Source organism: Chiloscyllium plagiosum, unplaced genomic scaffold, assembly GCF_037043375.1.
Source record: "Chiloscyllium plagiosum isolate Xiang-an unplaced genomic scaffold, Cpla_swu_hap1 HiC_scaffold_39, whole genome shotgun sequence".
Classification (NCBI taxonomy): Eukaryota; Metazoa; Chordata; class Chondrichthyes; order Orectolobiformes; family Hemiscylliidae; genus Chiloscyllium; species Chiloscyllium plagiosum.
In genome coordinates, this window is record NW_028270177.1 from 40,839,844 (window position 1) to 40,864,429 (window position 24,586).

General features: G+C 42.8%; 1 protein-coding gene across 1 annotated transcript in view; it reads right to left on the minus strand.

Moving 5' to 3' along the window:
• The window catches only part of adamts17 (ADAM metallopeptidase with thrombospondin type 1 motif, 17), a 686,029-nt gene that overhangs the window by 529,202 nt on the left and 132,241 nt on the right, over positions 1-24,586 (minus strand). The window contains exon 7 of the mRNA XM_043677648.2: positions 632-675. Within this exon, the coding sequence (XP_043533583.2) occupies positions 632-675 (44 nt within the window). The remainder of the gene's footprint in view (positions 1-631; positions 676-24,586) is intronic.

Here is a 24,586-nt window from a genome sequence, read left to right on the forward strand (position 1 = left end):
TTCTAATAATTAAATTTTGAGGTCTTACAGGAATAATTCAGGTTACATAGCAGTGCTTTTAGTAGCCGAATAATACACTATGCTTTAAATAGTTTCAGGAACAGGAGTGGACTATTCCACCTCAAACCTGTGCCATCATTCACTAGTTCATGGCAGAAATACATCTCAATTCTATTTGATCCATATAATCAAATAATATATTTTTTTTAAAAATCACTGTCCTCTAAGTTTTATTTGGCCTCCTGCACCCATTGCCTTAGGAGGAGAGCATTCCACAGTTCAATATTTTTTGTATAAAACCTTGCTTGGCCAGAATACAGAACACAGAACTGGGCAAGTACCAGTATGGTTAGAAAACCAAGCATATTGCAAATTGTGAGCTCAATCAAGTACTCAACAGGCATGGAATCTTGTAACTTGAGGTTTAACTATGTTTATATTTAAATGAATACTCATGGAAGGGAAGAATAAACACTACAAATTCTATACACAAACACCATGAAAAATACTAGAGAAAAAGCATAGAAAAGGAATTTGAAAATGCAATACCAAGTTCTTTAAATTCAAGGTCAAGTTTTAATCAATGTACATTCTTTAGAAGCAAATTTTTATTTCAAGAACTTCTACTCACCTACAGTATCACAAGGTTCATCTTTATGTACACAGAAATCCGTCCTGAAAATAAATGGGAAGAGGGAATAACTTTCCAGAGATAAAACTTTCATACAGCCCTGACACAACTAGACACAATAAGTCTGCACTGAATGCTGATGCTTGTTAAAGAAAATATTGAAAGCATGATGAAAACAATGAAGTCTCCCACCAATGCTGTTACTCTGGGCATTAGTGGGCACAAGTTGGCAGGCTAATGTTGGCTGGTGTCAGCGGATTGCAATGATGATTCAGCAAACTGCTTTGGTTGCTTATGGACCATTGTCATTTTGGTTGCTGGGATTGAAAACAAATCAAACCCATTTTCCCAAATAGAGACAAAAATGCCCTTGAAACCAACAGGATGCACTGTAAAGATAATATTGAGATCTATCTAAGCAATGAAAAAGACTGCTTACAGTGGAACCTTCACAAACCACCAAAAGTGATACCCCCTTAGAGTTTTAAACAACTTATATTATAGATCCCATTTCACATAATAAAATGCCTGATGCAGAAGACATCATGAACATCAGCAGGAAAATCACACAAATAGTACACACCGGACAGTCAGATGACGTGCAATTATGTAGGTATTAGGGGATTCGCGAATCACAGTGGTGTTAGTAGCCTGCACAACAGAATAACGCCTCATATCTGTGTTCTTCAAAATGTCCTATAAGGTGAGATACAGTGTATAAATTAAAATAGAGGAAAAGCAAAACAAAGGATTTTCTTGACCTAATTTTCATTCAACTGTAAATTGATTTAATTGATTTGAGTAGGATGTTGACTCCATACATCCACCAACTTAACTCGAACATCTTTAAAGGATAGGTGGGCAACTGAGGTTTATGCGGTAAATCACCAGGAATAGGGGTGCTTCAATGATAAATTTTGCCCAGTGTTTTCTTATATTGATCAAAGACTTTGTGCTTCCAGAAGTTTGGGCAGCTGCTGTAATGGGCTGCGAGATGGACACATGTACCAGGTTGAAACAAACAAAGTCTACATGTTGGCAGTTCTAAGCATATCACCTCCACCTTTGCTGAGCACAAACCACGTAACTGTTCCAATTCTATTTTCCAGCACTTGGCTCATAACCTTGTCATCATAAGTGAACATCTAATATTTAAATATGAAATATTATTAAACATGGAGGGTTTCTGTCTCTATCACCCTTACAAACAATGAGTTCCAAATTCCAACCACCCTCTGGGTGAAAAAGCTTTTCCTCACATCTTGACATAAGTAGGGAAAGGTGTGTTGGGTAGGCTAGCGGTTATTAAGGTGGACAAATCCCCAGGACCAGATGGGATCTAGCCCAGGTTGCTGAGGGAGGCAAGAGAGGAAATAGCTGGGGCCCTGACAAATATCTTTGTGGCATCCTTAAATACAGGTGAGGTGCCGGAGGACGGGTGGGTTGCTCATGTTGTCCCCCTGTACAAGAAAGGTAGTAGGGATATTCTGGGTAATGACAGACCAGTGAGCCTGATGTCGGTGGTGGACAAGTTGCTGGAGAAGGTATTGAGGGATAAAATCTACTTATATTTAGAAAAGAATGGGCTTATCAGTGATAGGCAACATGGTTTTGTGCGGGGGAGATCATGCGTTACCAATTTAATAGAGTTCTTCGGGGAAGTGACCAAGCTGTTAGATGAAGGAATGGCTGTTGATGTCATATATATGGACTTTAGTAAGGCGTTTGATAAGGTTCCCATGGTAGACTAATGGAGAAAGTGAAGTCACATGGTGTGCAGGGTGTTCTAGCTAGGTGGATAAAGAACTGGTTGAGCAGCAGGAGACAGTAGTAGTTGAAGGGAGTTTCTCGAAATGGAGAAAGGTGACCAGTGGTGTTCCACAGGGGTCAGTGTTGGGCCACTGTTGTTTGTAATATACATAAATGATCTGGAAGAGGACACTGTTGGTATGATCAGCAAGTTTGCAGATGACACAAAGATTGGTGGAGTAGCAGAAAGCATAAGGGACTGTCAGAGAATACAGGAGGATATAGATAGACTGGAGAGTTGGGTGGAAAAGTGGCAGATGGATTCCAATCCAGACAAATGTGAGGTGATGCATTTAAGCAAGTTTAATTCTAGAGCAAATTATACAATGAACAGAAGAGCCTTAGGAAAAGTTGATGGGCAGAGAGATCTGGGAGTGCAGGTCCATTGTACCCTGAAGATTGCTACACAGGTGAATAGAGTGGTCAAGAAGGCTTATAGGATGCTTGCCTTCATTGGACGGGGTATTGAGTATAAGAGCTGGCAAGTTATGTTAATATTGTACAAGACATTGGTTTGGCCGCATTTAGAAATCAGTGTACAGTTCTGGTCGCCACATTACCAAAAGGATGTGGACACTTTGGAGTGGGTGCAGAGAAGGTTTACGAGGATGTGGCCTGGTATGGAAGGTGCTAGCTATGAAGAGAGGTTGAGTAGGTTAGGTTTGTTTTCATTAGAAAAAAGGAGATTGAGGGGGGACCTGATTGAGGTTTACAAAATCATGAAGGGTATAGACAGGGTGGATAGAAACAAGCTTTTTCCCAGGGTGAAGAATTCAATAAGAGAGGTCACACTTTCAAGGTGAGAGATGGAAAGTTTAAGGGGGATACATGCGGCAAGTACTTCACACAGAGGGTGGTGGACATCTGGAACGTGTTGCCAGCAGAGGTGGTAGAGGCAGGCACGGTATATTCATTTAAGATGCGTCTGGATAAATGCATGACTAGGTGGGGAGCAGAGGGATACAGATGCTCAGGAATTGACCGACAGGTTTAGACAGTTCATTTGGATCAGCTCAGGCTTGGAGGGCCGAAGGGCCTGTTCCTGGGCTGTATATTTTCTTCGTTCTTTCTTTGTTCCATCTAAGCTAAACCTATTGCCCCTTGTTTTAAATCTCTGCACACAGGTCAGTAATCCCTTCAGAAAGGGAAGAAGTTTCTTCCTGTTTACTCTATCTGTACCCCTTATAATTTCATACATCGCAAACACATCCCTCTCAAGGAAAACAATCCCAGTATGGCCAATCTCTCTTCATGGAGAAAGTGAGGTCTGCAGATGCTGGAGATCAAAGTTGAAACTTTATTGCTGGAACAGCACAGCAGGTCAGGCAGCATCCAGGGAACAGGAGATTCGACGTTTCGGGCACAATCTCTCTTCATAACAAACTCTCTAGCCCAGAGATCAGCTGCCATTTCTGCCACATATAGCAAGATGCCACCACCAGACACATACTCCTCTCCCATCCTTCACCCGCCTTCTGCAGGGACTGTTCCCTCCTGGTCCAGTCTTCCTTCACTCCCAACATGCCCCCACAGCCCCATGGCACCTTCCCCGGCAATCACCGAAGATGTAACATCTGCCTATTTATCTCGTCCCTCCTCCAAGGCCCCAAACACAACTTCCAGGTGAAGCAGCACTTTACCTGCACATAACGCAATCTAGTCTACTGCATTCGTTGCTCACAATGTGGTCTCCTCTACAACGGGGAAACGAAGTATAGACTGGGTGACCATTTTACAGAACATCTACCTTCTGCCTGGAAAAATGACCCTGAGCTTCCAATTGCCGGCCACTTTGACATCATCACCCTATTCCCTGACCAACATCTCTGTCTCAGGCTTGCTACAGTGCTTCAGCAAAGCTCAGCACAAACAGGAAGAACATCACCTTATTTTCCACTTGGGGATGCTGCAGCCCTCTGGACTCAATATTGAGTTCAATAATTTTAGGGCCTGAACTCTTCCATGTCCTAGCCCCCAGTCCCACACAACGGATCGTGTTATCACACAGTCTGCCATTACATATTACCCATTGCGAGCCACTAACAGTCTCCATTAACAGCTATTCACTCTTTTGGCCAGATCATTATTCACACCTTTGTCTGTCCAGCTCTTCTCTCTCTTTGGGCTCTATGCCCACCTATCATTTATTCCTTACTCCCTCCCCCCACCCTACCTTCTGCAAATAAATTTCCTAGCTACCATCAGTTCTGAGGAAGGGTCAGACCAGAAACTTTTGCTGCCAAACCTGCCGAGCTTTTCCAGCAACTTCTGTTTTTGTTAGCTCATGGATCATCCTAGTAATTCACCTCTGCACCCCTCCAGTGCTATCACATCCCTCCCAGAATATGGATTCCAGAACTGCACACAATACTGTAGCTGTTGCCTAACCAACATTTCATATAATTCCAGCATAACCTCCCTCCTCTTAAAACTCTATGCCTCAGCTAATAAGGTCAAGAGTGTCATATGCCTTCTTAACCACTTTATCTAACTGTCTTGACACAAAAGGGACTAGTGTACATGTACATCAAGTCCTCTCTAATCCTTGGTGCTTCCCCCAGTCAGATGGTTCATCATGTATTTTCTTGTCTTGCTTGACCTGCCCATGTGCATCACCTGTCATTTATCTGGATTGAATTCCATTTGCCATTGATCAGCCCATCTCATTAGCCAATCTATACCCTCCTGTAGCAGGTATCTTCCAACAGCAGCACACAACCAGCAGCTTGGTGGTATGACCTCCATGAAAAACAGCACAAATCCATAGAACCTCCTCAACTCTGCTTAAAATCTCTGGATGGTGGACATTCACCAATGTTACCTTCAAGCAACAGAAAAACTGCAACTGTATCATCGCTTATTCTCAGTTGAACTCACCTAAACTACAATACTGGAATAATATGGCATTTAGAGAATTTCAACAGGTTTCTTGTTCTCCAAAACTAACCATGCCACAGTTAAGCTATTCCAGTATAGCAACAACACTGACATCAACCGACAATGCGGAAAATTGCCCAGGTATGTCTGGCTACAAAAAGCAGGTCAAATCCAACTCAGCCAACTACCATCCTATCATCAAAGTGCTATTGAGCAGCTATAGAAACAATGCTATTGAGCAGCACTTGCAAAAGAATGACCTGTTCACTGATATTCAATTTGGGTTCTGCTCGGGTTGCTTAAATTCTGACCTTACTAAAAAACTGGTTAAAATATAAACAAACAATCTGAACTCCAAAGGTGAGGTTAAAGTGACTGCCCTTTCCACCAATCGCAGCATTTGATTAGGTATGAGATCAAGGAATCCTAGCAAAGGTGAAGTCAATGGGAATCAAGGGGAGTCTACCAGCAGTTATACTTGGCACAAAGCAAAATATTGTGGTTGCTGACAGTCGATCATTTCCATCCAAGCAGATCACTGCAGGAATTCCTCAGTCCTAGATACAATCATCTTCATCTTCTTCAATGACCTTCACTCCATCATGAGGTCACAAGCAGAGATGTTCATTGATAATTGCACAATGTTTTAATAATTGACAAACTCCACACATGCCAAATAATGACTAACTCCAACAACTCTTATGATTGCCCTTGATGCTCAATGGCATTACCATCACTGAACTCCCTGACATAAACATCCTGTGACTACCACTGACCACACCGAACTGAACTGTTAAAGCTACACCCATACAGCCAATTGGAGCGCATTCCATCATAGTCCTGTGAGCCATGCATATATTATGCCTTTTGGGATAAGTCGGAGATTCGGAATTCTAGTGCATAATTCACCTCTTGACTCGTCAATACATATGGAGAAAGTGAGGTCTGCAGATGCTGGAGATCAGAGCTGAAAATGTGTTGCTGGAAAAGCGCAGCAGGTCAGGCAGCATCCAGGGAACAGGAGAATTGGCGTTTCGGGCATAACCCCTTCTTCAGTAATATCCATTACTTTCAAGGCACAGCTCAGGAGTGTGGTGGTATACTCTCCAATTAGCTGTATAGGTGCAGTTATAACAACAGTAAAAGAATATTGAAATCATCCAGCACATGACAGCCTGCTTGACTGGCAGCAGATCCTTCATCTCCAACATTAATTTCTTAACAATACTAAAGCAGAGTGGTAGCAGTATACACCATCCACAAGGTACACTGTAATATTCGTCTAAGCTGACATAGACAGGAAAAGGGATGAGGTCCCAAAAGCAGATTTCAGTGAGTGGGAAGAAAGTTTAAAAAGCAGGACCTCAAAAGCAGCAATCTCAGCATTACACCCTGTGGCACATGCAAGTGAGAATAAGAATACAAGAATTGAGAACTAATGTAGGAGGGAGGGCATCAAATTTCTGAGGAACTGGGACCATATCTGGGGCAGCTAGATGGGCTACACCTTAATGGGGTTGGGATTGATAACTTTGCAAGGAAATTTGCTAGTGCTGTTGGGGTGGGTTTAAACTAGCTTGTTGGGGTTACAGAAATCCGAGGGCTAACCCAACTGAAAGTGTTGGTAATAGAAAGTCAAAAAGATGCAAAAGAGACGAGAAAGTCAAGCATCAAGTATACTTCAAAAGCAGAACTGTGGCAAAAAGACAAAATTAACAGCGTTCTACCTGAATGCATGCAGCATTTGATAGAAGGTATGCGACAAGAAGGTGGAAGTGATGGGTCCAGTATATTAGTAATGGGAAATCTTGGATCAGAAGAACAATGCTTGGAATCTGTTTGAATGGAGACTAAAAAAAAGCAAAGGGCAGCATATTTTGGTTGGAGTTATTTATAAGCCACCAAATAATGGTAGTAGTGTGGGGCATGATATTAATCAGGAAATTAGAGAAAAATATAGCATGGGCAAAATAGTTATAACAGGTAATGTCAATCACCCTTTTGCCGAGGTAAACTAATTGAGCATTAAAGCTGTGGAGGATGGGTTTCTGAATTGTGATCAGGGTGGTTTATTAAAGCAGTATGTTGAGGAACTGATTAATGGTCATGTAATTTTTTTAATCTAGCACTATGTAATGAAAATGACTAATTAACAATCTTTTTTGTAAAAGAACTTTTAGATAAGTGAACCAATATGATAACGTTTTACATAATGTTTGAAAGTGAGGTAGTTCAATCTGAAGCAAGGGTGTTAAGTTCAGAAGTGTATAAAGTTAAAAGAAAAGGCCAATAAATTTGCCTGAAAGGTTTTTAAAATACAACAAAGGATGACTCAGGAACCAATAAGCAAAGAGAGAACAGAATATGAATGCAATCTAGCAAAACATGAAAGCAGGCTGTAAATGCTTGTAGAGATACGTGAAAAGGAAACATTTGGCTGAAACAAGTGTGGGTCTGATGCAGGCAGAGTCAGGAGAAAAAAATCATTGCATAATGCTACTATTACTAATCCGAACACTTAGGAAATGTTCATAGGAAATTGGTTCAAATCTCAGAAAATGGTGGAATTTGTTTTTCACAAGAATCTTGAATTAATAGTTTAATGGATTATTGTCAATTAGAATCACAGAATCATTCGATATGGAAACAGACCCTTAAGTGCAACTCTTTTGCGCCAAACAGATATCCCAATCTGACCTCGTACCATTTGCTCTCTAAATCATTCCTATTCATGTACCCATTTAAATGCTGTAATTTTACCCACCTTCACCACTTACTCTGGCAGGCCGTTCCAATTATGCACCACCTTTTGCATGAACAATTTACCCCTCAGGTCCTTTTTAAAAGTCTTTTCCCTCTCACCTTAAACCTATGCCCTCTGGTTTTTGACTCTCCCACATAAGAAAAAGAACTTGGGTACTCACCCCAGCCATACCTCTCATAATTTTATAAATCTACATAAAGCATAGAACATTACATGTGCAGTACAGGCCCTTCGGCCCTCGATGTTGCGCCGACCTGTGGAACCGATCAGAACTTAAAAATGTGTTGCTGGAAAAGCGCAGCAGGTCAGGCAGCATCAAAGGAACAGGAGAATCAACGTTTCAGGCATAAGCCCTTCCTTATGCCCGAAACGTCGATTCTCCTGTTCCTTTGAAGCTGCCTGACTTGCTGCGCTTTTCCAGCAACACATCTTTAAGCTCTGATCTCCAGCATCTGCAGTCCTCACTTTCTCCGAACTGATCTGAAGCCCATATAATCTACACTGTTTCATTTTCATCCGTATGTCCATCCAATGGCCATTTAAATGCCCTTAACGTTAGCGAACCTTGGATCACCTCTCCGACACTCCAGGGAAAAGATCCCTAACCTATTTAGCCTCTCCCTATAATTCCTGTAGAAAAGTGATCAGAATTGTACGGAGTTCTAAGAGTGGCCTCACCAATGTCCTCTCTCAGGAAGATAGCTTTGGAGTCTTGGGTACCACTTTGTGCATGAGCTGCCAAGTCGCTGATAAACCAAATGGTTTGTTTTCCAAGAACTTGCACATTTAATTCCTATGTAACAAGGTCCTGTAATTCCAATAATTCTGAATAACTCCTTTGACTGTTTCTTGTGTTCTACCAAAGTATTCAGGTTAAAACAACAGATACATTATTGAAATTATGTAACTCCATTTGTAATCTTGCTTCAAAAGCGAGCTGATTAAGCCAACAGGGCAGTGATCACATACCGAAAGCAACACATATGATAGAAGCGATTATTAAATTTAAATGTGAAAATAAAAAGAGAGAAAGAGAGCAGAACAGGGGTCTACAATTTTGATCCAGACATATACCACTGCATCGGACCATAAGACAGGTCTGTTGCGGAGCCACCGGAGAGAAAGCTGGCAGTAAGTGCCGTAACTAAATTGGCAGTCAGCATGTTGGGGGTTCTAGTCCCTGTAGCTGCCAAACCATCAGTCCCTGGCAGCCTGCCCTTCAAATGGAGGCGATCCCAAGAGAGAACCCAATGACGCACAGCCATTAGCACTGTTACAAATCATCTTTATTCAGAGAAAACTTAAATACACATTCACCCCAATGCCCCAGGCTTTGCTTAACTTTAATCTGCACTTGGGATTTGGAGTTATTCAAATTAATATAACACTGTTTTAACTGCACATTCAGTACTTATTATATAACCACTTTAGAAGTTAGGTACTTCTTTTGCAATATTTTAAGATGATGAAGGTTTAACAGAAGCCTCTGCATGGACAAGGAGAAGCTGCTTTATGTGGTAACGGCCTGGTTCAGCTTGACTCACTCCATGTGATTCAGAGTGCTGAACCCATCGGTCAACTCCAGAGCGGCGGTCTCCTAGCCTTTCCAGTGTTCAGCAGTCAGTACCACAGTTATGACAGTGTGACCAAGGAGTTGGGAGTCTGTGTTAGTGAAGGGCTTTTGGACTGGAATACGTCCACAAAAGGGCAGACTGGGCCATCATTGTGAAGCACAGAAACAGCAGATTTACAATGATGGCTGTGAGTTAACTGATAGACAGTGACTAATCAGGATCAGAGATATTCTCAAAACTATTCATTTTGGCTGATTATTCTTTACGATACACCATCAAGCCCTGATACAGAAGATGCTGTGGACGTGTCAGTTACGTTACATATATATTGGCTGTACCTGCGCCTTGTAAGAAACATGAAGACCTCAGACACTTACTTATCTCTCGTTATTCAATTTTGGCTGTGACATTAGTGCTACTGATGTAATTAACTCTTTTCTTTTGATTATGCTTAAATAACTTTATTTGTTCATGAGATGTGGATCAGTTTTAAGTCAGGGTGGTACGTGACTTAGGGAACAACTTGCAGGTATTGGCATTCCCATGTATGTGCTGCCTTTGTCAGGTCTCGGTGCATACAAACACGAACTGTTTAAGTTTTCGAGGAGGCACGAATACTGTTCAGCATATTGTAATCATCAGCAAACAATCGCACTTCTGACCTTCCGTTGGAGGGCAGGTCATTGGTGAAGCAGTTGTAGATGATGAGGCCCAGGATACGACCCCAAGGAACGCCTGCAGTGCTTGTGGAACATAAATGTTGGCACAGATCACTTGCGTTGAATGGTCTGTTCCTGTTGTTGTGATCCACCAGACAATAATACTGGACAGCAGATCACACATTTAATGCTTATGGCTGTGTTTTCTGAATACCGCAATTTCACCAACTGAGCATGTGCAAGAACACAGCTTTGTAGTGTGACATCACTACCTGCGTTTGTCTATGAGGAGTTAAACAAAAGAGATAATTTTGAAGTTGCTATCTGAACTGCTCGACTCTGGCCAAAATCAAATGGAATTATAAACACCTTCCTGGATCAAGAGGCCACAGAAAAGATGAAAATGGAGGGCAGATCCTGCCTCACCCTGCAGCAAGAGTGTAAAGCCATTGAGAAAAGAAGTCATTTAGCACTGTACGCACTGCCAGATCTTTTGTGTCTAGAGGTGGTAACATTTTCATACAGTGGAAAATGTTTTAAAAATGATAAATGTGAAACTTTGCTACAATCTGTATTTCTTTCCTCCATAAATGCAGTTGTGCAAATCAGTTCAGGCAAAAAAATTGGATCAGAAATAATCATATTGATTCAATCATTTACTGACTCAACTTTGGCCATCCCTTGTAAAAACTAAGCATAAAAGAAGTAAAGGTGGGGAGCTCTGCACATGCACTGGTGCCGATAAATCTGAACATGGAATGGCAGTACAGGTGAATGCTTACAGCAGCAGCCTGTGTGTACACCAAACACCATTTTATTGGACAGTCTGACAATCAGAATAATTACTCCAAACTTCTGTCGTTGGTTGCTGTGATGGTTTGTCCCCAAAATATATTCACGATGCTACAGATACTCTATGACAATAAAAAGAAGTTTACTACGCAAAACAAAAACAAACTTAACAATAATTAAGTGCTACAGTTAAAAACACCTTAGCATAAACATCAAATTAGAGTTCCAATCTGTTTCCAGAGACACAATCTCAGAAATATCACTCCCATCTCAGCTTTAAAATCTGACTTAACCGAGGCTTTCCACTTTCTTTCTCGTGAATTGTAAAGATAAATTTATGACTCCTTTCAGATTTCTCTAAATTCAGACGAACTAATTTTTTTTTAAGTTCTAACAACTTGAATATTTCACTGGGACCTCTCTTTACTTAAAAGCTCCACACACTAGAAAACACATCTGCTGACTCATTTGACTCACTCCTTTTCCCGATTATATCAATATCAGACTGATCTTTTCCTCCCTGTCTCTGTACTTAGAGAGGATATTCCTGGGAATACATCCAGGGAAGTTATTTGGGTGGAACTGAGAAATAAGAAAAGGAAATTGAGAAACGCATTTGTAAAGAGGTCTCAGTTATCTGTAAGAATAATGGAGAGGAATTTGTTAGGCGCGTACAAGAAAGGTTTCTGATTCAGTATGTGGATGTACCTACTAGAGAAGGTGCAAAACTTGACCTACTCTTGGAAAATAAGTTAGACCAATGACTGAGGTGTCTGTGAGGGAGCACTTTGAGACCAGCAACCACAATTATATTCTTTTAAAGTAGCGATGACAAAGGTTAGACCAGATTTAAAAGTTAAAAGTTCGAAGTTGGAAGAAGGCCAATTTTTACGGTATTTGGCAAGGACTTTCAAAACTTTCTTGGGGGTGGACGTTCACAGGTAAATGGGTAGCTGGAAAATGGGAAGCCTTCAAAAAATGAGAGAATGAGAGTCCAGAGACATTATGTTCCTGTTAGGGTGAAAGGTAGCTGTAGAGAATGCTGGATGATGAGAGATATTGAGATTTTGGTCAAGAAAAAGAAGAAAGCATTTGTCAGGTATTGATAGCACAGATCGAGTGATTCTTTAAAAAAAAGAATAAGACAGTATGAATATACTTAAGAGGGAAATCAGGAGGGCAAAAAGGGAACAACAGACAGCTTTGGCAAATAGAGTTGAGGAGAATTCAAAGGAATTTTATGAATACATTAAGGAAAAAAGAGCAAGTCGGGAGAGAATAGGATCCCTCAAAGATGATCAAGGCAGCCTATGTATGGAACCGCATGAGATGTGGGAAATACTAAATGAGTATTTTGCATCAGTGTTTACTAGGGAGGAGGACATGGAAGATATAGAATGTGAGGAAATAGCTGGTGACATCTTGAAAAATGTCCATACTACAAACGAGGAGGTCCTGGATGTCTTAAAACGCATAAAAGTTGATAAATCCCCAAGACTGATCAGGTGCACCCTCGAACTCTGTAGGAAGCTAGGGAAGTGATTGCTGGGTACCTTGCTGACATATTTGGATAATCAATAGTCACAGGTGAGGTGCCAGAAGACTAGAGGTTCACTAACATGGTGCCACTGTTTAAGAAAGGTGGTAAGGGAAAGCCAGGGAACTATAGACTGGTGAGCCTGACATCAGTGGAAGGCAAGTTGTTGGAGGGAATCCTGAGGGACAGACAAGGACTGATATGGGTAGGTAAACATGGCTTTGTGCATGGGAAATCATGTCTCACTAACTTGAGTTTTTTGAAGTTACAAAAAGGATTGATAAGGGCAGAGCGGTGAACGTGATCTATATGGACTTCAATAATGCGTTTGACAAGGTTCCTCATGGTAGACTGGCTAGCAAGGTTAGATCTCATGAAATACAGGGAGGACTGGCCATTTGGATAGAAGACTGGCTAGAAGATAGAAAACAGAGGGAGGGTTGCTTTTCAGACTGGAGGCCTATGACCAGTGGTGTGCCACAAGGATGAGTGCTGGGTCCACTGCTTTTCGTCATTTATATAAATGATTTGGATGTGAACACAGGAGATATCGTTAGTAAGTTTGCAGATGACACCAAAATCGGAGGTGTTGTGGACAGCGAAGGTTACCTCAGAATACAATGGGCCAGATAAATTAATTGATATTAGGAATAGTTTAACTAGCGAGCTCCATACGAAGTGGTGTACAACATAGGAACAACAACGGACTGTAGATGCTGGAGATCAGAGTCGAAAAGCTTGGTGCTGGAAAAGCATGGCCTATTCAGCCTCTTCCCTATAGCTTAATCCCTCCAACCCTGGCAACATCCTTGTAAATCTTTTCTGAACCCTTTCACGTTTCACAACATTGTTCCTACAGGAGGGAGACCTGAATTGCACACATGACCTCTCAACTCCTATACTCAATACTCTGACCAATGAAGGAAAGCATAGCAAATGCCTTCTTCACTATCCTATCTATCTGCGACTCTGCTTTCAAGGAGTTACGAACCTGCATTCCCAAGTCTCTTCGTTCAGGAACTCTGCCCAAGTCCTTACCATTAAGTGCATAAATCCTGCCCTGATTTGCCTGGTCAGGCAGCATCGGAGGAGCAGGCGAGTCAATGTTTCGAGCATAGGCTCTTCATCAGGAATGAGGGGGTGAACAAAGACGCTGAGAGATTAATGGGAGGGGAGTGGGGCTGGGGGGGGGGGGGGGAGAAAGTAGTTGGAAATGCAAGGATCCTTTATATTAATACTTCTAAGGATGAAGATAGGTAGATGGAGGTGGCGGAAATGGTGAAAGGTCGGAAAGGAAAATGGAGCGGATAGGTGGGAAGGAAGATGCACAGGTAGAACATTTCAAAAGGGCAGTGCCATGTTAGAACGTTGGCTCTGGGATAAGGTGGGGGCAGGGGAAATGAAGAAACTGGTGAAATCTACATTGATCCTGTGTGGTTAGAGGGTCCAAAGGTGGAAGATGAGGCATTCTTCCTCCAGGTGTCGAGGGGCTAGAATTTGGCAGTGGAGGATGCCCATACTTGCAGGTCCTGGCAGAGCGAGAGGGAAGTTAAAGTGTTTGGCCACAGGGCGATGGGGTTGTTTAGTGCGTGCGTCCCAGAGATGGTCTCTGAAACGTTTCACAGGTTGGCATCCTGTCTGGCCAATGTGGAGGAGATCACACCGAGAGCAATGAACACAGTAGATGACGTGTGTGGAAGTACAGGTAAATCTCTGTCGGATGTGGAAGGATCCTTTGGAGCCTTTGACAGTGGTGAGTAGGGAGGTGTGGGCGCAGGTTTTGCACTTCTTGCGGTGGCAAGGGAAGGTGCTGGGAGTGGAGGGTGGGTTGATGGGCCATGAACCTAACAAATAAGTCGTGGAGGGAATGGTCTCTGCAGAATGCAGATAGTGGTAGGGTCTGTTTATAGGTGATGAAAATTATGAATTCTTCTAAGGATGAAGAACAGCAAGGGTCCTCTGTATGAATTCTTCTAAGGATGCAGATAGGTCGATGAAGGTAGGTGATGATGGTGATAGATCAGACAGGAGGGTAGAGTAGATAGACAAGAAAGAAGATGGACAGGTAGGACAGTTCAAGAGATCCACAGTGGGTCAACATGGTGGCTCACTGGTTAGCATAACTGCCTCACAGTGCCAGGGACCCAGGTTCGATTCCAGCCTCGAGCAACTGTGTGGAGCTTGCACATTCTCCCCATGTCTGCGTGGGTTTCCTCCCACAGTCTAAAGACATGCAGGTTTGATGAGCTGGCCATTCTAAATTGCTTGTAGTGTTCAGTGATGTGTAGGTTTGATGCATTAGTCGGGGGCAAATATTGGATAATAGGGTAGGGGAATGAGTCTGTGTAGGTTACTCTTTGGAGTGTCAGCGTAGACTTGTTGGGCCGAAGGGCCTGTTTCCACACTGTAGAGATTCTATGAAGGCGGTGCCAAGTTGGAAGGTTGGCTCTGGGATAAGGTCAGGGGAGCAGAAATGAAGAAACTGGTGAAATCTACATTGATCCCATGTGGTTGGAAGGTTCCAAGGCAGAAGAGGAGGCATTCTTCCTCCAGCTACCTTCTCCCCCAGCCCTAGCCTCCTCCCATTTATCTCTCAGTCCCCGTGAACCACCCCCTCATTCCTGATGAAAAGCTTATGCTCAAAGTCGACTCTCCTCCTCAGATGCTGCCTGACTGGCTGTGCTTTTCCAGCATCAGGGATATATTTCCCTCCCACCTCAACTGCGTTCCGCAGAGACCATTCCCTCTGCAACTCCTTTGTTAGGTCCATGGCCCCCACCAACCCACCGTCCACTCCCGACACCTTCTCTTGCAACAGCAAGAAGTGCAAACCTGCACCCACACCTCCCAATCACCACCATCCAAGGCCCCAAAGGAAACTTCCACATCTGACAGAAATTTACCTGCACTTCCACACACGATATCTACTGTGTCCATTGCTCTCGGTGTGGTCTCCTCTACATTGGAGAGACAGAACACCAACTTGCAGAACATTTCAGAGAACATCTCTGGGACATAGACTAAACAACCCCACTGCCCTGTGGCCAACCACTTCAACTCCACCTCCCACTCCACCAAGGACATGCTGGTCCAGGGCCTCCTCCACGGCCAAACGTTACTCACCCGACGTCTGGAGTAAGAACGCCTAATCTTCCGCCTTGGGACCTTGAAACCACACAAAATCAATGTAGATTTCACCAGTTTTTTCATTTACCCTCCCTCCCACCTTATCCAGAGCCAATCTCCAATTTGACACTGTCCTCTTGAACTGTCCTACCTGCGCATCTTCCTTCCCACCTATCTGCTCGACCCTCCTTTCCAACCTATCACCATCACTCCCAACTCCATCTATGTATTGTATTCCCAGCTACCTTCCCCCCCAGCCCCACCCTCTCCCATTTATCTCTCAGCCTTCTTGGGCCATCCCTCATTCCTGATGAAGAGCTTATGCTTGAAACGTCAACTCTCCTGCTCTTTGGATGCTGGCTGACGGGCTGTGCTTTTCCAGCACCATATTTTTCGACTCTGGTGTACAATAGAACTTGGATGTCCAAATATTTCTCCTGGTTACTTACATAGATCCTGTCACATTTCTAAGAATACCTCCTTTGTGGAAAGTTTCTGTTGAATCTTACAAGTTTTAAGCTAAGCTCGAGTTGCCTGGATTTATTTGGTGGGATTTTCATCGTGAGGCCTGGTAAGATTTTGCACCTGATCTTGCCAAACTGATCTCATAAATTACCTACAATGTTGTTAGCCCTATGTTGTTCCTCAGGCCAGATTTCTGCAACAACTTACCACATACCACCCCCACAACAAGTCATTCAGCAGATACTCCAGAATATTCACCAGCATCGTTTGCACTCACACCATGTTTAAAAGTCCGCTGTGTACCTGGACGAGCACAGGCACTCTGAAGCTGCTCTGTTTGGCCAAGGACAGAGTCTAAACATATCAGAGAAGAAAAAAATGGCATCAATCATGATTTTCCAACAGAGGCCTGGAGGTCCTGTGGACAAAATGATCCAGGGGAGAGACATCCTCTTCCCAGAGGATCTTCTCTTAGTGAGATCTCCCATTAAGGCTTAAGTTTTCCCAATCACTGCAATATCTTCCCTCATCCACTCTTCTACCTCAGCCTCCTTCCCTCTGCATGCACCAGCACTAACATCTATGTCACCTCATTAATTTATCCCTTTTACTCATTACTAGAGAAATAGTCAATAACAGGGCAGAGATCCCATACAAGTGGAGCACGTCCACGTGCTCTATGGGGCTTCCTTCCAGAAGACTAGATTGCAACTGCAGATGCTGAAATATTCACATCCCAAACAAAAAGCAAGTATGTAACACTCTTCATTCCACGACAACTTGCACTCAAACATTTCAGACCACTCATAACCACTGGTTGTTAAGGTTTCCGACTCTTTTGTCTGACAGGTTCCATGAAACTTCCTATGATCCCTGCCGAGAAGTGCATGATTTCTCCTGAATAGCCTGCTGGAACTCTGAGGAGGAGAATACCAAGGACAAAGCATTTGCAATACTGACTTCTGCACCCACAAGCAACCCAGAAACTGACTGTCCTTGGGGAACTGTAAAAAGATTGTGGGTACACAATCTGATGAGTGACACACAGCAAAATCTCCATAGTTCGCCTCTTTGTTCAACTTCCTTAACGTTTGGCTCCCTCGTTGTACAAAGGAGTAGCTGTCAGAGTCGGCCAGCAACGGTTGTGCCAAGGCTCAGGTCACTCATACAGAGTGTCGATGTGGGCTTGTTGAGTCAAATATAGGAATTCAATGATTCAATGAAGGGTACGCAACACACTGAAAAGGTCAATACTGTCAAATGTCCAGCAAGTAGACAGCCTGCTTGCCTGTGCGCTGTACATTGCATGGGCCTGTGACCAATGTTCCTTTGTGCGCTAAATACAACTCAGATGAACCTTGCCATTCCCCAATCCCTTCCCACTGAGAAAAGCAAGTTAGAGTGGTGTTACTGATTTATTATTTCCATGCTGTGTACTTGTTCCAGGAAGACCCCTTTAATTTATTTGCTTATGATTGAAAGGCCAAATTGTACGAATCTTTCCTTCTAGATAATTCTCTGACACTAGTAGGCAACATAGTGTCTTCACAACAACAGAGTACAATTCACCTCATTCTCCAGTGATTTGGCTATTCAGTGGTTTGATTTCTTATCTCAGACAAAGACCTTCAGCCACCTCCTCTCTGCTATATTTCTCGTAACCTTGACTCCTAATTTCTGGTAAGAAATATTTAATTTTCTTTTTCGTACTCACTGAAGTTTCTTACTGTACCTCCTGTGCAGGCAAGTTGGTCCAGATACTGTCTCTTCTCTTAGAGAAAAAGAAGCTCTGTTACATGTTCAATGCAGTGTCGCATTTTCAACACTTGTGTCTTTATTGAAAGTGGCTGCAAGATGAATGCAATCAGTCAGCACTCCATGGTACAGGGCACCTGTCTATAGAAAGCCAGGAGGCAGACTGGTGCACTATTGCATTTCTGTCACAAGCAGGTTCCACCTGAATGTTTGTGTTGCCCTTAGTTTATAATTATGACCTCATGCTTAAAGTTTGGATCAGTTTAACTTGATAGTTTCTGTTTAACAATTCAATAGAGCTGATTTGCTCAAGTTTTAAATATATTGAATTCTTATTCCCAGGTGTAATACCCAAAAGGATTGGCCTCTACCTCTTTACCTAACAACACTGAATTAAGGTCATCAAGTGGAAGACCACTGCAGAATCTACCACATTTTCTTTCTCACCATTGTAAAAAGTCACCCAAACGGAGAGCAGCCCAGAAAATGAACAATCCGAGAAAGCGACAGGATTAAAGCTTTGTTGTTAGAGGATCAAGGCCAGTAGCCAGAGTCTCTGGACACAATCAGGAATTTCTACTGTTTCAGCAACTAACTTGTCTCCCACTGCTCCAAACACTGCATGGGATGGACTTGCACAGGAGACCTCAAGCACATGCACAAGCAGGTACTCACTGTAAGTGCAGCCTTATGGATATTGAACTTGTGCTATCTCCAATTATGGGGAAGTGTTAAGTGTCCGGTTGAATGTAGTAGTAGAACAATTGATCATTGGTTATCTACTGTTAATAAAAATTTTATATCTAGCCCAGCCATTACAACACAAAGGATTAGATATGAAAACTTTCAGCTAGATCACAGTTGGAATATTGTACATGCTCACTGTGTACCTGAATTCAGGCAGATGTGCAAATCGGCATGAAAGTCCATACACCCCAAACGTGGTGATGTGCAGGCCTCATATACATCAAACAACAGTCAGTCAGTCAGCATACACTTCAACTTAGGGCATTGTAACAGGCCATTTTTTTTTTAACAGGACAATAAACATAAACGGAAGTTGGACTGCTTTATAATTAAAACACCCGGACAGTTTTGCAATTTGAAAATCATATATTGCATATCTTTGAACTCTGCAACACGATGTTGCTTTTTGAAGCAATGAAGGGGAGAATGAGAAAGTAGGTGGCACCGAGAACCTTTTGAGTTAGGGAAATGGTGCCCAACAGTAACCCTCTATTTGTTCGAGCTCTAAAACATTAATACCTGCAAGTGAGAAAGATAACATCTATCCAGAGTTTGAAGACTGAAAGCATCTATTTTTCTCTCTCTCTCAGAAAATCAAGAAAGCTTACAAGAAAGAATTCTAACAAGATGATAGTCTAGGCTACCTGATCAACTATTGAATCAAAGAACTACCAATCGCACAACAGACAACAATATGCCAAAATAAAAAAAAGACTGTGAGACAATTTAACTGTCCTTAAAATCTGGGCTTGTGATCTGTAGAATTTTTTTAAAACTCTGTCCATCCTCTTTTTCCACCTGTCATAGCTGTGTCAAATAGTTTGTCTTTTGTCTGTCTTAATCACGTGAGTGTGTATGCGTGTTTGGGACTTTTAAAATGGTCTAGTTTAAGCTTTATTGTGGTAGACTTGAAATCTTCCTTTACATTACCAATTTATAAAGTTGTGTGTTACAATAAATAAATATTTCGTAGTAATGCTGAATTGCCAATAGGAATTGCCTTTGTCCAAAATAACTATCATGCAGGCAAATTAGTCATCCCTGGTAGTCTAAGTTGGATTCGTTCATCTTGGGATAGTCTGCATATCTTTGAGGTACTATTATTGGCATGCTTTTACCAGTTAGGTCGTAATAGTATTCATCAGCTGGCCAGCAGGGGCCATGCAACATCAGGCATATTGGGCATCACCAAGCATTTAGATTAAATGTAGAGGAGGGTGACCTCACAGCCAGAGGAGAGGTAGGTGTCAGTTAGGGAGGACCGTGGGCTGGGACATCTAACCATTCTCAAATGGACTCAAGCAACTTCTGTTTATTCTGATCACACAATGTCTTTCGGAAATCAAAGCATATTTAGCTACTGACTCTTCAAAGTCTATCCACCATTTACAAGGCACAAGTCAGGAGTGTAATGGAAAACTCTCCATTTCCTTGGAGGAGTACAACACCAACAACATAATAATCGCATCATCATTCAGGACAAAGCAGTATTATCATTCTATCCACCAACTCAATCTATTACTTCCTCCACTATCAATGTACGATAGGAACAGTATGTATCATATACATGATGCACTACAGCAACTCCCAATCCTTGATCTATAACATCTAGAAGGACAAAAGCAGCTGTTACACAGGAATATCAACTGCTGGTTTCTCCTCCAAGCCATTTACTATCCTGTCTTAGAAATATCACCGTTTCTTCAGAGTCTGAAATAATTGCACAGAGGCCGGTATCTCTTCCCCAAGTCAACCTTTAGTTACCCATGTATGTAAAAGGGTTCTGACCAGCCAGCTCAAAGCCAGTTCACAGACTGAGGAGATTTTTTGAATCTCCTTATTATATGTCAGCCAGGGCTCTCAATTGGCCCAATCCCAATCAAGGATTTCAGAGTCAATGAAATTCACTTGGCCCTCGTTCCAATCACTACATCGCTCTCCACCTAAGTCTGGTGATGCAGACCTGCTCTTTCTTTTTCAGCTTTTCCTTGGGCGTTTTCACCCCACGTGCAGTTCCTCTGACTTGGACTCGGACACTGATGCGAGGGGCATGTACCGGACTGTAGCCTGTCTCTCGTGCCCAGAATGTCTTGACAGGGTTTACTCCTCTTCTTCCAGCAATATTAGTATAGACACTGCATCCATCTCAGACTCTGAGGTCTCCTCCACACCAGATGGAGGGGGAGAACCCACGGTTTCCAACAGCCTTTCTGGTTGTTCTCAGGGGCCAGGTATGTTCTGTTCCTGCTCCGTTTATGCGGTAGCCACTTTCAGATGAGCCACATGTTTGTTCAGGACTGCTTCACCCAATGGAACTTTATATGTCACGGGATCTGACCTCACATCAACCTCACCTCTAATCCATGCCAGGCTATTTCCGTAGTTCAGGCACCAAACTGAAGTAAATATCTCTCTTGTTTAGAGGAAGCATGTGGATGTCATTGGCATTCCTGCTGCCAGTTCACCCTCACCTCACCACTGGTCCAGGTTTAACCTGATACAGACTCTTTTCCCCATCAACAACTTCGCTGCAGCAATCCCTGTAATTGTAGGAGGGGTGGTCCCATAATCGAACAGAAATTGGGACAGTTTAGTATTGAGTGAACCTGTAGGCTGTTCTTTTAAACTTCCCTTCCGTGTTTGGACTGCTTTTTCAGCTAGACCACTAGATGATGGATTATATGGAGCTGTCCAAACATGCCGAATGCCATTTGACTTTAGAAAATACTCAAACTCCCTGCTGGCAAATGACATCCTACTGTCTGTGACCAATACTTCTGGAAGCCCAGGTTTTGCAAATGATGCTCGCAGCTTTTCATTCATCATCCCTGAGTTTGCTGAATAACCTCTATGCATGTCCAACCACTTTGAATGGGTATCCATAAAGACCAGGAACATTGAGCCCATGAAAGGGCCAGCATAGACAACGTATAACCGAGTCCATGGTTTACCCAGCCATGCCCACGAATTGGACCGGCCATTGGCCCTTTAGGCACTGCCACACCAACACAGCTATGTCAGCATCCAATCCTGGCCACCCAACATAACTTCTTGTCAACATTTTAATTTTGGAAACCTCTGGATGACCCTGTTGGAGTTCAGCCAGTATCTGGTGGCAACCTTTACTCAGGACAATCACTCTTGCTCTCCTATAGATAACATACCGTTCTTCAATGGTGATCTGGTCTCACTGCACCCAGAAAGGTTTCAGTCCTGTTTGCGATGGCCCTTCTGTTTCTCCTATTTTTAGTTTTGTCAGGATGGAATCTTCTTGTGTCCACAGTTGGATACTGTAACCGTGTCCCAAAAATATAAAGCCAGAAAGGACTCTTGCAGGGGAGGCACCACCAGTGGAGTATCTGCCAATGGGAGGTGGCTCAAGGCATTTGCATTTGCTATTTGGTCTCCTGGACGGTGTTAGTAGCCCTAGCAAGGGTTTGTAGTCATTACAATCACAAATTTATGTCATCTGGAAAAGGCTAATTGTACCCCAAATGGGAGTCTTGTATATTGGTACAAGCCCTACTAATTGCAGCATACTTCTGGGACTCCTCATTTATTCACAATTGTAGGTAGGCATGGCTCATGTCCAGCTTCGTGAAAGACAGCTCTCCCCACCAGGTTTGCATATAAGTCCTCAATGCGAGGGATTGGATATTTATCCAACTGCAAGAAGCAGTTTAGCATTTGCTTAAAATCACCACAAAGACAAACTGAGCCATCAGGTTTCACCATCAGGCCAATGCTGACAATTTCACAAATTGCACTGCACCAGTTTGGTGATTCCTTCACTTTCCTGCCTCCTGATTCCCACCTCTACTTTTGCCAGTAAAGCAAATGGACCTTGCAAAATCTCAGAATTGATTCCTGACCCAAAAAAAAAGTGACTTTGGCCCCTTTGATAGTCCCTAGCCCTTCCTGAAAAATCTCTGGGTATTTAATTAGGACTTCACTCAGGGAGCCATTTTATAATTGAAAAATGTCAAGCCAATCAAACTAAACCTCTTTCAACCAATTACACACCAATAGGCTTGGGCCTGAGCCTCTTCCTACAATCAGTGGTAACTGGATCAACTGCTTCCCATAGGAGGCTGGAACCAAAGCCGTACCCTTAATCTGTAATGGTTCCCCGGTGTACATTCTCAGTCTGGCTTGATCAAACTTAAGGGTTGAAGTCCAGAGCAAATCTTGTTAAAGTCTGAAACAAAAACAGAAATTGCTGGTAAAGCTCAGCAGGTCTGGCAATATCTGTGAAGAGAAATCAAAGTTAACATTTCAGGTCTGGTGACCCTTCCTCACCAGACCCAAAATGCTAACTTTGATTTCTCTTCACAGATGCTGCCAGACCTGCTCCGCTTTTCTAGCAACTTCTGCTTGTGTTTCTGCTTTACAACATCTGCAGTTCTTTCTATTTTTATCTTGTAAGAGACGGGTTCTGCAACCACTGATACAACTGCATTGGTATCGACCTCCATGAAAACCGGATGACTACTAAACCAGACATTCATTTTAATTGGTTCTGATTTGGATGACGCTAAGCAATTTAATTGTTCCAACCCACATGTAGGTTTCCAGGGTATGCACTCTCCTGGATAACAGCATATGAGTTATCTTACTCAAGTCAGGCCTCATAGGACTCCTTTGCTCTATAGAATCCACATACTGGCAGCAATTACAATGGCTTGCTGGCCCATGTTCTAAAGAACTTTTTAGCCATTCAACCAAGACTCGGCTTTGTTGTGGGGTTCTACTATGGACTGACGTAGCACTCAGGATATGCCCTTCTTGATACTCTGCGATTACCCCAACCCATGTTGCTCCCCAAGTTCATTAGGTCAGGTGAGGGTGTCCACTTCCATTGGGATGCCCATAGCCCCCATATTCCACTTGCCGCATTTTCTAATGACAAAGCCAGTTGTAATGCCTGCTTTTGAAGTCCAGTTGGACTTCAGCTTTTAGGTGCTTTGGCATGGTTATGTCATTAATGCCACATACCAAAGAGTCTCTCAGCATCTCGTTCATTGTTAACCCAAATCACATGCTTCTGCAAGTCACCTTAACCTCATCAAAAATCCTGATATAGACTCCTCTGGTTCTTGAACAGCCGAATAAAACCAATGGTGTCTCAGAATTAGAGGTGGTTTGGGGTCATAATAATCCTTAACTAAATCCACTAACTTTTGAAAGGTTTTAGTGTCTGATGTGTCAGGGAAAGTTAAGCTCATAACAACTGAAAATGCTGGGGATCCATAAGCAGTCAGAAAAATTACTTGTTGCTTTTCATCTGACCATTGTCATTTGCCTGGAAAAAACATAGCATTTTTTCCCACATGACCGCAGTCTTCAACAGCAGGATCAAACAAGTCAAGCTTCACAGATAAAGTCATGATGCCAGAACGACTGTTGCAAGCAAAATTTCTTCAGGCTTGTACTGCCCCACTCTTGTCGTCACTAAAATAACTGCGCAGAGGCCAGTATCCCAAGTGCACAGTACATGTGCTCTGACCAGCCAGCTCAAAGCCAGTCTCTAGACTGAGGAGACCTTCTGAATCTACTATCCACATCTGTCAGCCAGGGCTCCCTGATTGGCCCAGGTTAACAACTGCAATCAAGGATTTCATAGTCAATGAGATCCAGCTAGCCCCTGTTCCAATCACCACAGTGTCACTGGCTCAGAAAATTCTGGAACTCCCTGATTAACAGCAATGTGGATATAGATAAACCACATGTACTGCAGTGGTTCACCACAATCTTGTAAAGTGCAGTAAGGGATGGGGCAACAACTGCTGGCCTGGACAGTGACAACCACATCCCATGAAAGAATAAAAATTGTCAGTTTAAGTAATAAAT